Genomic DNA, 12,835 nt, shown 5'->3' with positions numbered 1-12,835 from the left:
ATCCCCAGCTCGTTGGTCTAAATCGAAAAAATTATTAAAAAATAAATTCATTAAAACATCGTTTAAACATAATGTATATAAAAAAAATATCACAAGTCCAAACATTCTATTAATCTATTTTTAATTAAAAAATCATCAATATATTATTTTGAACATTTAAATTGTTTGATATATAATTTATTATCGATTTTTTTAAAAAAAATTAGATGAATCAAATGTTTTGTGTTTGACTTATTCTATTTTCTTAAGGTGTTTAGTGCATTTATTTTTTTAATAATTTTTCCAAACGAAATTTGTTTGAGTAAATAATACTATTTTCTTCATTCATGTTGTGTAGTACATTTTGTTTAGATTTCTACCCAATTTAGCTCAACATCCCATTTTAAGAGAAATTGGCCTTCAGTCCCCAGCCGTCGATTTTTGCTTTTTCCTTCATTTGAATCTGATAGGATCTGAACATGTCGATGTCTTTCATTTTATTACTTAGATCAACTAGGTTAATTTGATCATCAATCAGTTCAGTTTCATTGAATACAACATTAACAATTTTTTCAACATTCAAAGTTTTCTTATTAAATACGTAAAAAAGCTTTATTGACAGCGAAGTATTCAAGAAATATACCAACATCTAACTTAGCATCAAATGCAGATAAATGATTTTTACTGTTATTATGAATATAAGATTTCCATCCAAATACATGAATATAAGATATATGGTGCGATTATGAGTATAACATGCGGTGTTGATTGTTTTTGCCCAAAATCTTTGTAAAATCCCTGAATCAGCAATCATAATTCGAGCAGTTTCTTTCATGGTCCTATTTATTCTTTCAATGACTCCATTTTGATTAGAAGTTTCGGTAGCTGAGTACTTGTGATGAATTCTCTGTTCCGATAAATAAGATTCAAAATCTTTATAAGTTAATTCAGTTTCACGAATACTACTAATTTTGATAATTGAAATTGATTTTTCATTCTGGATTTGTCTAAGAGACTTAATTAGTTGGGCACATGTATAGTCTTTATCACTCAAGAATATAACCCATGTGAATCTAGAAAATTCACAAAAATTATCATAGTATATTTCATTTCTGTTATGCTCATTACAAGTATAGGTCCAAATAAATCTATGTGTAGTAGTTCTGAGCATCTAGATGTCAGTTTGCTACCCATATTTTTAAAAACTATATTTGGCCTGTTTGTCTAAATGACATGTTGAAGATACATGATTCTTAACAAATTTCACATCACATTATCCAACCAATAAATTCAATTTACGCATATTGTTAATTGATCTAAAATTAATATGATGAAATCTCTTATTTCATAACCACTTTATCTTGATTAATTACTACAAAACAAGAGGCTAGGAGGTTACTATTCAGTCAATCTTATAGGTATTACCATTTCTAATTCCTTTCAACAAAGTTCGATTATCAGCATCTTTAATTAAATAGTTACTCTTATGAAACTCCACCAAACAATCATTATCACAAAGATGATCGATACTGATTAAATTATAACAGAAATTTTCAATAAGCAAAACATCATTAATAACAACATTTCCATGAATATCTTATCCATAACCACTGTCTTACCTTACACATTATCAACGAATGTGATCCAATTACCTTATTGTTATGATATCGGTAGAGCTGACCCTTCACAAAGTCGTGCTTTGTTGAACTTAATCTAGAGCCTAGACCAGTTGGGCTTGACATAAGAATTCTCTGGTATATATCTTATACCAAATTTTTTGTTTTTGTTCATTAAATCAACAAGTTATTAATGTGAGAAGCCAAAACTTATAGAGTAGAGAGAATTTAATAAACCATTATCGTGAAGTTTGATTAAGTTCATGGAGCGATTTATGCAATTTAGGACAAATGATCCAATGAATCTTAGAATGAATGTTCAAGTATATGCGAAGAAGAAGAAAAAGTTATTTACATCAATGCTCACTCACTAAATGACTAAGCTGCTTGCATGAATAAGTGGACTAACTTTTTGTACACGTATGCATCTCCAATTCTATCTAATTGGTCTCTAACACAATATAATAATCTAGCTCAAATATACCTAAAAAATTAATTAATGTAACCAATTTAGCTTCTTCTTTTTTTTTTTTTTTTTTTTTTTTTTTTTTTTGCTTAGAATCCCGAATCCCAAATTTAGTTAAATTATCGTTATTTATCAACTTTAACCATTTGATATCAAAATATATCAAGTTGCAATTACGTATACGTTAATTAAAAATAGTTCAATGATTTTTTAAATATATATACTCGACAAGTAACCGGGTCGAACACAATTTCCGGTCCGAAATCGGATCCTAAACCGCAACCCCAGAGTGATGGATTCCGCCTTCCCTTCGGAGATGATTGAGCCGCGGTGGCGGTGCACGGAAATAGAAAGAGTGATACATTTAAGTTTGTATAGATGTTAATGATTTCCAGCGTGAAACCACTTTCTTTCTGTCTACAAGCGGCTAAGCCTCCCGCTGCTGCCGAAACAGATTTTGGTTGATCTGCCGAAAGGAAACACGTCCCCTATTATGGGTTAATCATAACTAAATATATTTTATATTAATAATATGTTGGGAAATGTTTTTTTTTTTTTTTTATTGTTATTAATTTGTCAAATTTTTAATTTTAGTTCACCGAGTTTTCAATTTTTTGGTTATCTTGATCCAATTTCTGACGAATTTCAATGATCATTTGCCAATCCTCCTCTTTCATTTTCCATCTAAAAAAATTTCTCATTGAAATCATTTGAACAAAATTCTCCGTGATATTATTTCCAATATTGAAAATTAATCTACCAACCTAATTGATTAGTAATCAATCTGCGCGCAACATTTCTAACAGTCAATCAATGAGTCAAATAATCGAGCAAACTAACTAGGAATGATGGCATCCAAAACCTTCTTAATAATACTTTATAAGCATTAACTTAAAGGAAGATATTCTTGATCTCTTTTGTCAAAATTCTTGCAGTTTGCATGTCGAAACATGAGAAGCCGTTTGGGAAAGTCACATAATATAATAGGTACTGACCTGTAATGACAAACTTTTTCTAGGGAAACTTATCATCCATGATATGATATTTAATGTTGGAGTTTATATCGAGAAGAGTAAATACGCAGCACAGATTCACTCAAGGATCTTGAACAATCAGTAACCAAGACAACCAAATCATAAACACTACTCACAAGCAAATATCAACACAATACGATTACGTGGTTCGGCCTTGGTAGACCTACATCCACGGAGAAACACGCCAGCCTTTATTGATTACCAGAAGAACATAAAATACACAGAGTTTTCAACTCAGAAGAAAGAAGGAACGTAAACAATTACAAGAACCGATAAAGTCTTATTCCCTTATATCTCTTTGTGTTCCTTGCTTCTGACTTCTTCGGTGTATTGCGTGATCTTCTGTATTCCGATTGCATCACCAGTTTCCACCTTGCTTGTATTTCTTTTTGGAAGTCTTTTTCTTTTCTTGAAGTCAAGATTGATCCAATCTGTTATCGTCTTTTTCCCCCGCTTTTTCAACCAACCCCTTTAACTGCATTATCTCGTATCCAGTTATGGGCTCTTAGCTCAGCAGTGTTGATTGGCCCATCTTCTTCCTCATACCTATTGGACTTTACCTTTACTTGGCCCAATACCTTCCAGCCCAAACTATAGAGAAACTCGTTCTACATTTAACTTTGCTCATGAATATCTAAATTAACATATTAATTATATTAAAAAGAATGGGCATAAACCAAATAACAACACTAGCAAACGTTTGATTGCATAAAAAGCATAACTCAGACTGAGCAAATTAATGGGTGTATTCATTCTTGATTACGAGTAGATCTCTTGTGAGACGGTCTCACGAATCTTTATCTGTGAGACGGGTCAACCCTACCGATATTCGCAGTAAAAAGTGATACTCTTAGCATAAAAAGTAATACTTTTTCATAGATGACCCAAATAAGAGATCTGTCTCACAAAATACGACCCGTGAGACCGTCTCACATAAGTTTTTGCCCTTGATTATTAATTTCTTTTAAACAGTTTTGTAGAGTTTAGAAAATTATAGACGTGTTCAATTTAAATTTGTAATGGCTAGGTCCCAAGGGTACAAGTGTTCGTGCCTGTGTCCTGTTGCTATTACCCTTCGATTTTCATGATGGTCAATTTATGAGGCATATTCATTTTGTTTGACATCTAATAATTTCCGTACTTGGTACTATTTTTAGTCCTTTGATGAATATATTAATCGAATCGATTGTCAAAATGTGGTGCTCTTCTATTTTTCATCTCACCACATCACATTAGCAATATATAAATACATATACGAAAATTTTTGTGAGACGATTAATTTTGTGAGATATTCAAAAGAATAATCTAATCTTTGTAAGGTAGATTTTAAAACATGGATCGTGTGAATATTATTTGTTTGCATTGAAGTTTTAATCGAAAATAAATATGTTTCATAAATTATTTTTAAAAATCTTAATCATTGTTTTTATACCATAAACTACTTACTTTTTTTAAAATTGTTTTCAATATGGTCAATAATAGAAAAATTACAAATAATTTGCCGATCGAAAAAATTAAATGTGAATGTGATAACTCTGTGGCGTTAGAGATAATTAGGGAAAAAATATCAATTTAGCGTACTGAATATATATTTTTTTTTTGGAAAAAAGTCATACATAATTTTTTATTTCTAAATATACGATTTTCCCTATTCCAACCTAGCTAGTCATGACCACAACGGCTATTAATATTCTAATGATAACTTAAATTACTTTATGTGATGCAACTCGATCAGGAATAGAATCCAAATAATTTTAATTGAGCGCGAAGGATCCACTTTGAGCGTAGAAAATGAGTGGAATTTTTTAAAGTTGAACTTTTGAAAATCCAAAGGAATGTAAAAGAAGATATTAATTATTTTTTCCACTTATAACTCAGAACTTCTAGTACTGGTTAATATATACATGAATTACAAATAGAAAAAAAATTAAAAATCACCGCTCATAGTAAGTAAGAGAGTTCCATCGTCATGAAAAATATTAAAATTCTTATTTGATAATATTCTATATTATAATATGTCATTACTTTTTCTTTTTTTTTTTTGGGTAAAAAAGAAGTAAGATAAGAATACTTTTCTTGTGTATATATGATGTATTACTAGTTTAATTAGAGTGAATTTTGCAATTCCACGAGGAATATGATACCCAATCTTATGAAAAAAGAAGTAAATAAAAAGATTATTTATTCACAGACCACTGTTTTACACTATAGAGTTGTCAACTCTATGAATAATACAGCCAAATTAAAGAGTGAAAAGAACAAATTAAGATAAGAAGAAATGGGAAACCCTTCAATGCTCCCGATCGTACGGATGACCATTTTAGGTACTTATGCATGACTCCAAGTCAAACTATATAAATGGAAAGAATCATTCGGGTTCTTGCCACGTCGTGCGTTTTCGAATATTTGACTTCATTTTTTCGAAGTTCCAATATGAAAGGGATAATTAAAGGATGTGTATATTGTTTGTAAGTATGACTCAAGAAACTAATTAATACATGGTAGCAGAGACAACCTTGCCGCTAGAGGAGGTGGTTGTCTGCACCATGGGAGGTGGAGCAACAATAGTCGAAGTGAAATGCCCCACGATCATGGTGGCGGGGACCGTCACCGCTTCTTCCCATGCTTGGTCCGACTCTGCCCGGCTTGGACGGAGGAAAGCTTCGGTGGCATCGAGACGATGCATCGTCCACTCCAAGTTCTCCTCCAACCTAGAAATGTTTTCGAGTTGACGAAGAGATAATGTGCATGTGTTGGACTTTACTCGATCGATAGCCGCATTGAGAGTCTTGGCTCTAGTTTCATCATCCAGGACTGATTCATTCCGAAAGTACTCGTCCAACTCCGGCACGCCGATAGACCGCTTGATGCCATGGCTGTAATCGCCTCTGGAATCGAAAAACTCCCTCGCCTCCGCCACCAATCCGGCATCAACCATCTGATCAACCCTTTTCGACACGAACGAATGCAAAACCGGCGTGGTAACATTCACGCAAAGAATACAGCACTCATACTTTGACCTAAACTCAAAGTCATCGAGGACAAGTGCCTTTATGTAAGAGTTAGACCCTCCGGCAATGATGGGCAGTCGTCCCCTCCTGGTTATGGCATCAGCAGCGATGGTTGCATGATACACGAAATCTTCAGCCGTGAATTCCTCGTCGGGATCGACGATCCCGAGCAGATGGTGTGGCACGCCACGACATTCCTCATCCGTGACTTTATTGGTTATCACGCTCAAACCTCTGTAAACTTGCATCTTGTCTGAGTTTATGATCTCCCCGTCAAAATGGGTGGCTAAGTCGATAGAAAGCCGGGATTTCCCCGTCCCCGTGGCGCCCATTACAATCACCACCTTGTCTTTGCGACGCTGCCCGGGACTTATCGATTGGTCCACCATGTTCCTGAGGCCCTCTATTCTCTTGCAGACATATAATGAGATCCTCATGTACGCCATCTTTATGTAAAAACAGAAAAACCGAACAAGCATGCTTGCAGTTTCTGCAAGAAATAAATGGTACTGTAAAATGATTACATGCATATATATATAGTTGGTTTCGGTTAAGCCCAAGAAAACAACTAAAGAAACCTCTACGAATATACCTCCAATCCATCGATCGAGCATGGGAAACCAAGAAAATATGCACAAAACCTCCTTTTTGTTATGTTAGAGCGATATTTGATTAAATATCGGAGATCAGCTCGATTTGCGGAACACTTTGAGGTGGTGGAGTTATTTATAATGTGATGGAGAAGGAGATTTAGCCATGCATATATTTCTTTTTCAAACCAAGTGATTAGATTTCCAAACAAGATTCGTCCCTCCTTATTTGATTAATCCTAGGACATTATATACATCAACACATAATCTTATCAAAACATATGTTATATTGTGTGCATTTGGACTTAAATCATAGCATATGGTCAATTCTTATCCACTCGCATGAGATTATCGAATGTCATATATATATATATATATATATATATATATATATATATCTCGACAATCGATCTCACACACACATATATATTTAATCTACAAAATTACATAATATATACACACTCAGTCGTGTAAGTTTCATAGATCCATCTCATACTGCATGATATATCATGTATATATTTTAAAGAACTACGATTGTAGATAACAAACATATTTTAATACACACACAAACACAAGATTTTAAATTCTCGACTTTTCTTAGGTTGTTCGAGTTTGTCATTATCATGCAATAAAAAAAATAGCATTCATGTTATCATATAAAATATTATTGCACCGTGTTGACTATTTACTTATGAATACATATAATTATATTACTTAATTTGTGTACGTACATGATAAATATAATTCTTATTACATGAATTGCATTCATTAGAAATATTAGTCATTTCTGTTATCTTGCAACATAATTTAATTTAACGACAATGACTAATTGGTGATGATTTTGAATGTTTAGGGATTTAAAAAGTTGACCAAAAATATGTTATTTCTTTGCTTAAAAATTTTCCGCTTCATTAGAAAATAACAACCAATTAATAGAGAAACAATTTTATTTTATTTTTTAAATTGTTTTGCAATTAAAGATATATCCAATGAGCTTACTAATCATTGTGTAGGCTCAATGGAGATGAGAGTAATCATTTTCAGTAGTGTTTGGTTCGGGAGATGTGATTATTGAATGATTAATCAAACGAGTCATACAAAATGATAGATAAATATTTGTAAAATTTTATTATATTTGGTTTGATTTTATTTTATTTTTTTTGAGTAGGATTAACTAATGATTTAAGTAACTTATTTTTAAAAAAGAAAATACTTACAATGATGTTTAAGCAATTGTTTCTTCTTCTCCCAAAACTCCATCGGCACCGGATGAGGAAGAAGACGCGGTCGATAAACTATAAGCTCCCAAATGTAACGTAGGCTCACAAATGTTGTGTTGCGTTAAAAAAAAAAAAATTTGAAGAGGTTAGAATAAAATTGTATAAAATTCAACTTTCCAAAAAATAGCTTTCAGACTTTGATATGATTTTATTTCAAAAATTCTAAAGATCGATGGGAAAATTGTGTTTTTGGTCATGTATATCTGCTTTTTATGATTTTGATTATCTGTGTGATAAAATTTCGATATTTGTCTATTACTTTTGTTTTGTTTTTTTTAATTTGAGATTTTTTTTTTGACTTAAGTTTATTTGGAATAGATGAGATGTCAACGTGGTGTTGTCATATCAACATTCTCGAAAAAATGACTAAAATTTCAAAAATGAAAAGATACGTGACTAAGATTATAAATTGACAATATGTAAAGAAAATCTCAAAAAGATAAATATGTAAGATAAAAAATACAATATTTCCAAAAACTTTTAAAAAAATATTTAGAAAATGTGAATTAGAAAAAAATATTTGAATTGGTTAGTAACGGATTATAATGGATTTTTATAATAATTTGAGTTATCATTTTTCATAAAGCAACAACGATTACGAAATAGTTTTTGTATGAGTTCAAAGTACACATATACTTGCATGAGTTTGGCCTGAGCCCAGCATGTGATAGATATTTTGATGGTTATTAAACCGATTTGGCAAGCATTTATACTTTCCTTTGGTTTGTACTGGATCATGAATTAAGCTAAAAATTGAATCATGCACGTTAACTTTTTTTATTTTATCGCGACATTAATAAATGAATAATGGGTCTTTTGTAATATTCATGAGATGGATTGACTTGATCCATATTTATAATGAAAAAGTTATCTCACAAAATATGACTCGTGAAACTATCTCATTGGAGTTTTTGTATTAATAAATTGACATGAGGTTTTGGTTTAATAATTATATCGAGATCATTAAAGATGGCTCACTAGATTCAAGATTATTGAGAAATTTGATAAAGAAATATGCGTCAACCAAATCTATTTTATGTCAAAGAGGAAGGGCCCCTTTAATCATACTTTTGATCAGAATCAATAGTTCAAAAATACTTACAATTTATTACTCATTTGGACACATACTTTAAAAACCTTTATAGTGTTTTATAAAGTAAAGAAACTGAAGTATGTGTTAGAAATTTTTTTTGTAAAACGTTTTTAAAAAACATTTAAAAAAAAAATTTATTCGAGTATAGTTTTCAAAAAATAATTGAGAGATTATTTTTAGACATTAAAGTTATTATGAGAATCATAATATATTATAGAAGAATTGTCTGAACATATATTTATTCTTAAATCAACTTTTAAAACTTTTTATAAATTTTTTGTAAAAAACACTTTTATAAAAATATTTTATAAGTATTTGTTCAAACGGAGACAAAATTTTGAATTGTTTAAATAAATAAGATGCAGTATCATATTTTAAAACAAAATTATTTTTAAAAACAAATTACTAATATTCAAAAATTTATTACTCATGACTATCTTTCTTTGGATCCCCGTATTAATTTATCGAGAAATTGGCTTTCAGTCTCCAGTCGTCGATTTTTTTTGTGTTCAGTTCCTGGATACTTTTTTAGTACCACATTTCCACATGAAGTGTACCACATTTCGTATGACATAGTACCACAATTTTGTGGGTAGGGGAGTGAACCCAAAGAAATATTTTGATTGAGATTTTTCACCAACTTCCCCTTAATTTATCAGCATTAAGTAAATAAACAGTGTTCTTTGATTAAGCCCCCGTGCAGAACCATTGGTAAGATAATGTGTGTGTGTATATATNTTGTTAGTTTGGTTCCACTTTCTATGATTCCATTTTGGCCCCACTTCTTTTTCTTTATTTTCAAAAGAGCCCCAATGTAATTCCCTTTAATCATTTTTATTCTGGTGCAATGAAAATATCATCGTGTACATATTCAGAATAAGAAGTCCATATTTAAATTTAATGAATGAAAAATATAGAACCCTTAAACGTGCAATAATATTTATAATATAATATATTTTCCGCTCTGGATTTGATTAATAATTTAGTATATATATAAGATAATAATATTTTTTAAAGAGCTGTCATATAATTTTAAAGTTACTCTCATATCATATATTTATTATTGATAAAACTGCAATAATATTTTTTTAATTAATTTAGATTATTTCTAATTATATTTTAGCTTATTAATGATTTTATGTTTGATTTGATTGATTAAACATTAAAAATATAAACGAATTCTTACGATTACGTATGAATGATTAAATCACAAGTTCATTTTATAGAATAATAAATTATCAATTTATTGATTGTTGAATATTATCTCTTTTTAACAAATACGTCTTTAATGATCCTAACACTATTTATTGAATAGGTTGTTGATATGCAATATTTGTCCTCGTTGAAAGAGGATTAGATTTTGATAATCGGGGAAACAGTTAGCCTTACAGTCGTAGTTTCGGTCATAAAGAAATGTTTTCAGTTAAGTTGTTGGATGTTTTTGTAGCTGCTAGAATATATTGGTTGCTGGACCTGCTGGTTGTTATATATGCTCTATTACCTAGTTACTATCAAAGCTTCCAAAGACAATACAGTTGATCATCTGCCTTAAGCTTAATTGCCTGAAGGACTCCTTATCAAGCTGCACCAATTTGCACCAGCCAACAACAGACAATTGGCATATTGTACATCAATTCAGTTACTTAGAGATGTTCCTAGAAGAAGAACAAGTCTAATGCAGTTTTGTATTTAAGAGAGAACTGATTGGACATTAAAAGCTCTCCTGGACGGACACTCTCAACTTTACCAAAAACAACTGATCTCTTTTGCAATTAGTTTCATCAAAGCATTATATTCAAAGTCCTCGATCAAGAAATATATCCTGCTTGAAGCAGCAGCATGCAGCTGATCAACTCCTTGGCCCTGAGGGCATGAAAATGAATGAATCGTGTTGATGTACTCAGCGGATGGACAACAAATCCAAAAATTATCTCTGACACTCCATCGCTTATTTACTTCGTTTGGCTCTAATCTCATTCCACTCCATTTTCAAATTGCAACCAAATTTTTTTTATTACAAAAAAATACTAATTATCCCATAATTAGTGTGTATGTTATGTCTTATCAATTTATAAAAATAGCTTTATGTTTCTTGGGATTTACCGAGACAACAATAATAATGAATAAACGAGCTGGGAAAGTGGAAGATGGAACCAATATTTTATATTCCATTTGACATTGATTTCTTTGCAATTTTAGATTCGTTATTTTTGTTTTATTTGTCATTTTTCCTATACAATACAAACCTGCTGACGTCAATATGGCTCTCATATCTGCAGTATTAATTGCATCAATTCCACAACAGTATTTTCGATGAAAATAGATTTAAAAAAAAAAAACTAAAAAGATGTGGACTAAGATCTAATTTTGACAAAATAGAGGATCAAAGAGAAACAAAAATTACTATTTTCTCAATTTTATATATTCTCTTTGATAAAAGATGAAATATAAAATGTTTCGGTGGAAGATGTCTTAGCTTGTTATATTTGAAACCGCTTATATAAGTCACCACAAAAAAATTTCCACTCTTATTTGTAATTTGCAATATTGGAACATACCACAAAATCTTGATTTCTCCCCAACTCAGCTAAAAGTGAGGAGCTTTTCACTTAATCCAATGAAACTTTGTGCTATTTTCTACCCACTTTATCTTTACCTTAATTCATATACAATCACAATGAAACAAAAATAATCACTCATGGATTGTACACTAATAGGACCACAATGGATAAGTTCATCTTAATTTTTGTCAAATCTTTGAAACAATTGATATTCTATCTACTTATGTATGAACTAGACTGATGAGATGCTAACATAAAGATAGTATCATCACACTATATTCAATTATTCAATTTTGATTTGGACATGTGGAGCCGATAAAATATATTTGCTCGATATATCCAAATCGATTTTGGATAATTGGGTTTTGCATTCGGTACTACAATTATACTGGCATGTATCCCTACCCTTATGTATGTTAGAATAAATGCTCCTTACATGAGGAAAGATTTAAGTAACAGATATCCAATAAATGTAATAGAGAACCTAGATTTAAATGTTGTAAAAGATTTTCATTTCTTGAAAGCAAAGGAGATCAAATTAAATAGCAATGATGGAAAATGAAGCAAACCATATATAACCCTCGTGATGTGGTTTTGAGTGTGTATATTTATAGTGGGCACTACTCTTTTCTCTAATTTTTTCTCTATCGAAACATGAAAAAGTAAAGATCGAGGGCTTGGTCTAATGGTCTCATCGGAATTTCCCATGTATTGACTCCAGTTCGAGTTTTCCCCATCCTCTAGATTATGATATAAAAAAAACATGAAAAAGTAGTTTCTGTTGAAAAATAATATTTAAATATGTGTATTTGAATATTGAATGTTGAATATTTGAATGTTGAAAATTGGGTAAAATTAGGTGTTGAATATTGAAATTTGTGTGTGATGATGAAGGTAATGATGTAATTTATTTTTGGATTATTTGTAAAAAATTTCCTATAAATAGATCTCTCATTTGTGAAGAAAATCACAATTGAGTTGAGAGAAAAATATTATAAAGTGTATAGTGTGATAATTTTGAGAGTAAGATTTTTACTTTTTACCGTAAATTTTTACTTTTTCACAACACGTTATCAGCACGAAGCTCTAAAAGTTCTCCATATTTTTCCAAGCTCCAAAACAGAAGAAAAAGGTAACAAAAGTAATAATATTTATTTTATTGTTTATTTATTTATTGTTTATATATTTACTATATAATATAATGT

At 30.7% G+C, this 12,835-nt stretch overlaps 1 protein-coding gene across 1 annotated transcript; it reads right to left on the bottom strand.

Moving 5' to 3' along the window:
* Nucleotides 1-5,338: 5,338 nt before the first annotated feature.
* LOC140958653 (adenylate isopentenyltransferase 5, chloroplastic-like) lies at nucleotides 5,339-8,012 on the bottom strand. Its single transcript, XM_073416179.1, has 2 exons — nucleotides 7,914-8,012; nucleotides 5,339-6,596 (listed from the first exon to the last, which is right to left on the bottom strand). Exon 2 carries the CDS (start codon nucleotides 6,583-6,585, stop codon nucleotides 5,587-5,589), a length of 999 nt encoding a protein of 332 aa, XP_073272280.1. The 5' UTR covers nucleotides 6,586-6,596; nucleotides 7,914-8,012; the 3' UTR covers nucleotides 5,339-5,586.
* Between the last annotated feature and the right edge of the window lie 4,823 nt (nucleotides 8,013-12,835).

Source organism: Primulina huaijiensis, chromosome 2 (assembly GCF_012295235.1).
Source record: "Primulina huaijiensis isolate GDHJ02 chromosome 2, ASM1229523v2, whole genome shotgun sequence".
NCBI classification, from domain to species: Eukaryota; Viridiplantae; Streptophyta; class Magnoliopsida; order Lamiales; family Gesneriaceae; genus Primulina; species Primulina huaijiensis.
This window is presented reverse-complemented; position numbering and strand designations above follow the sequence as displayed.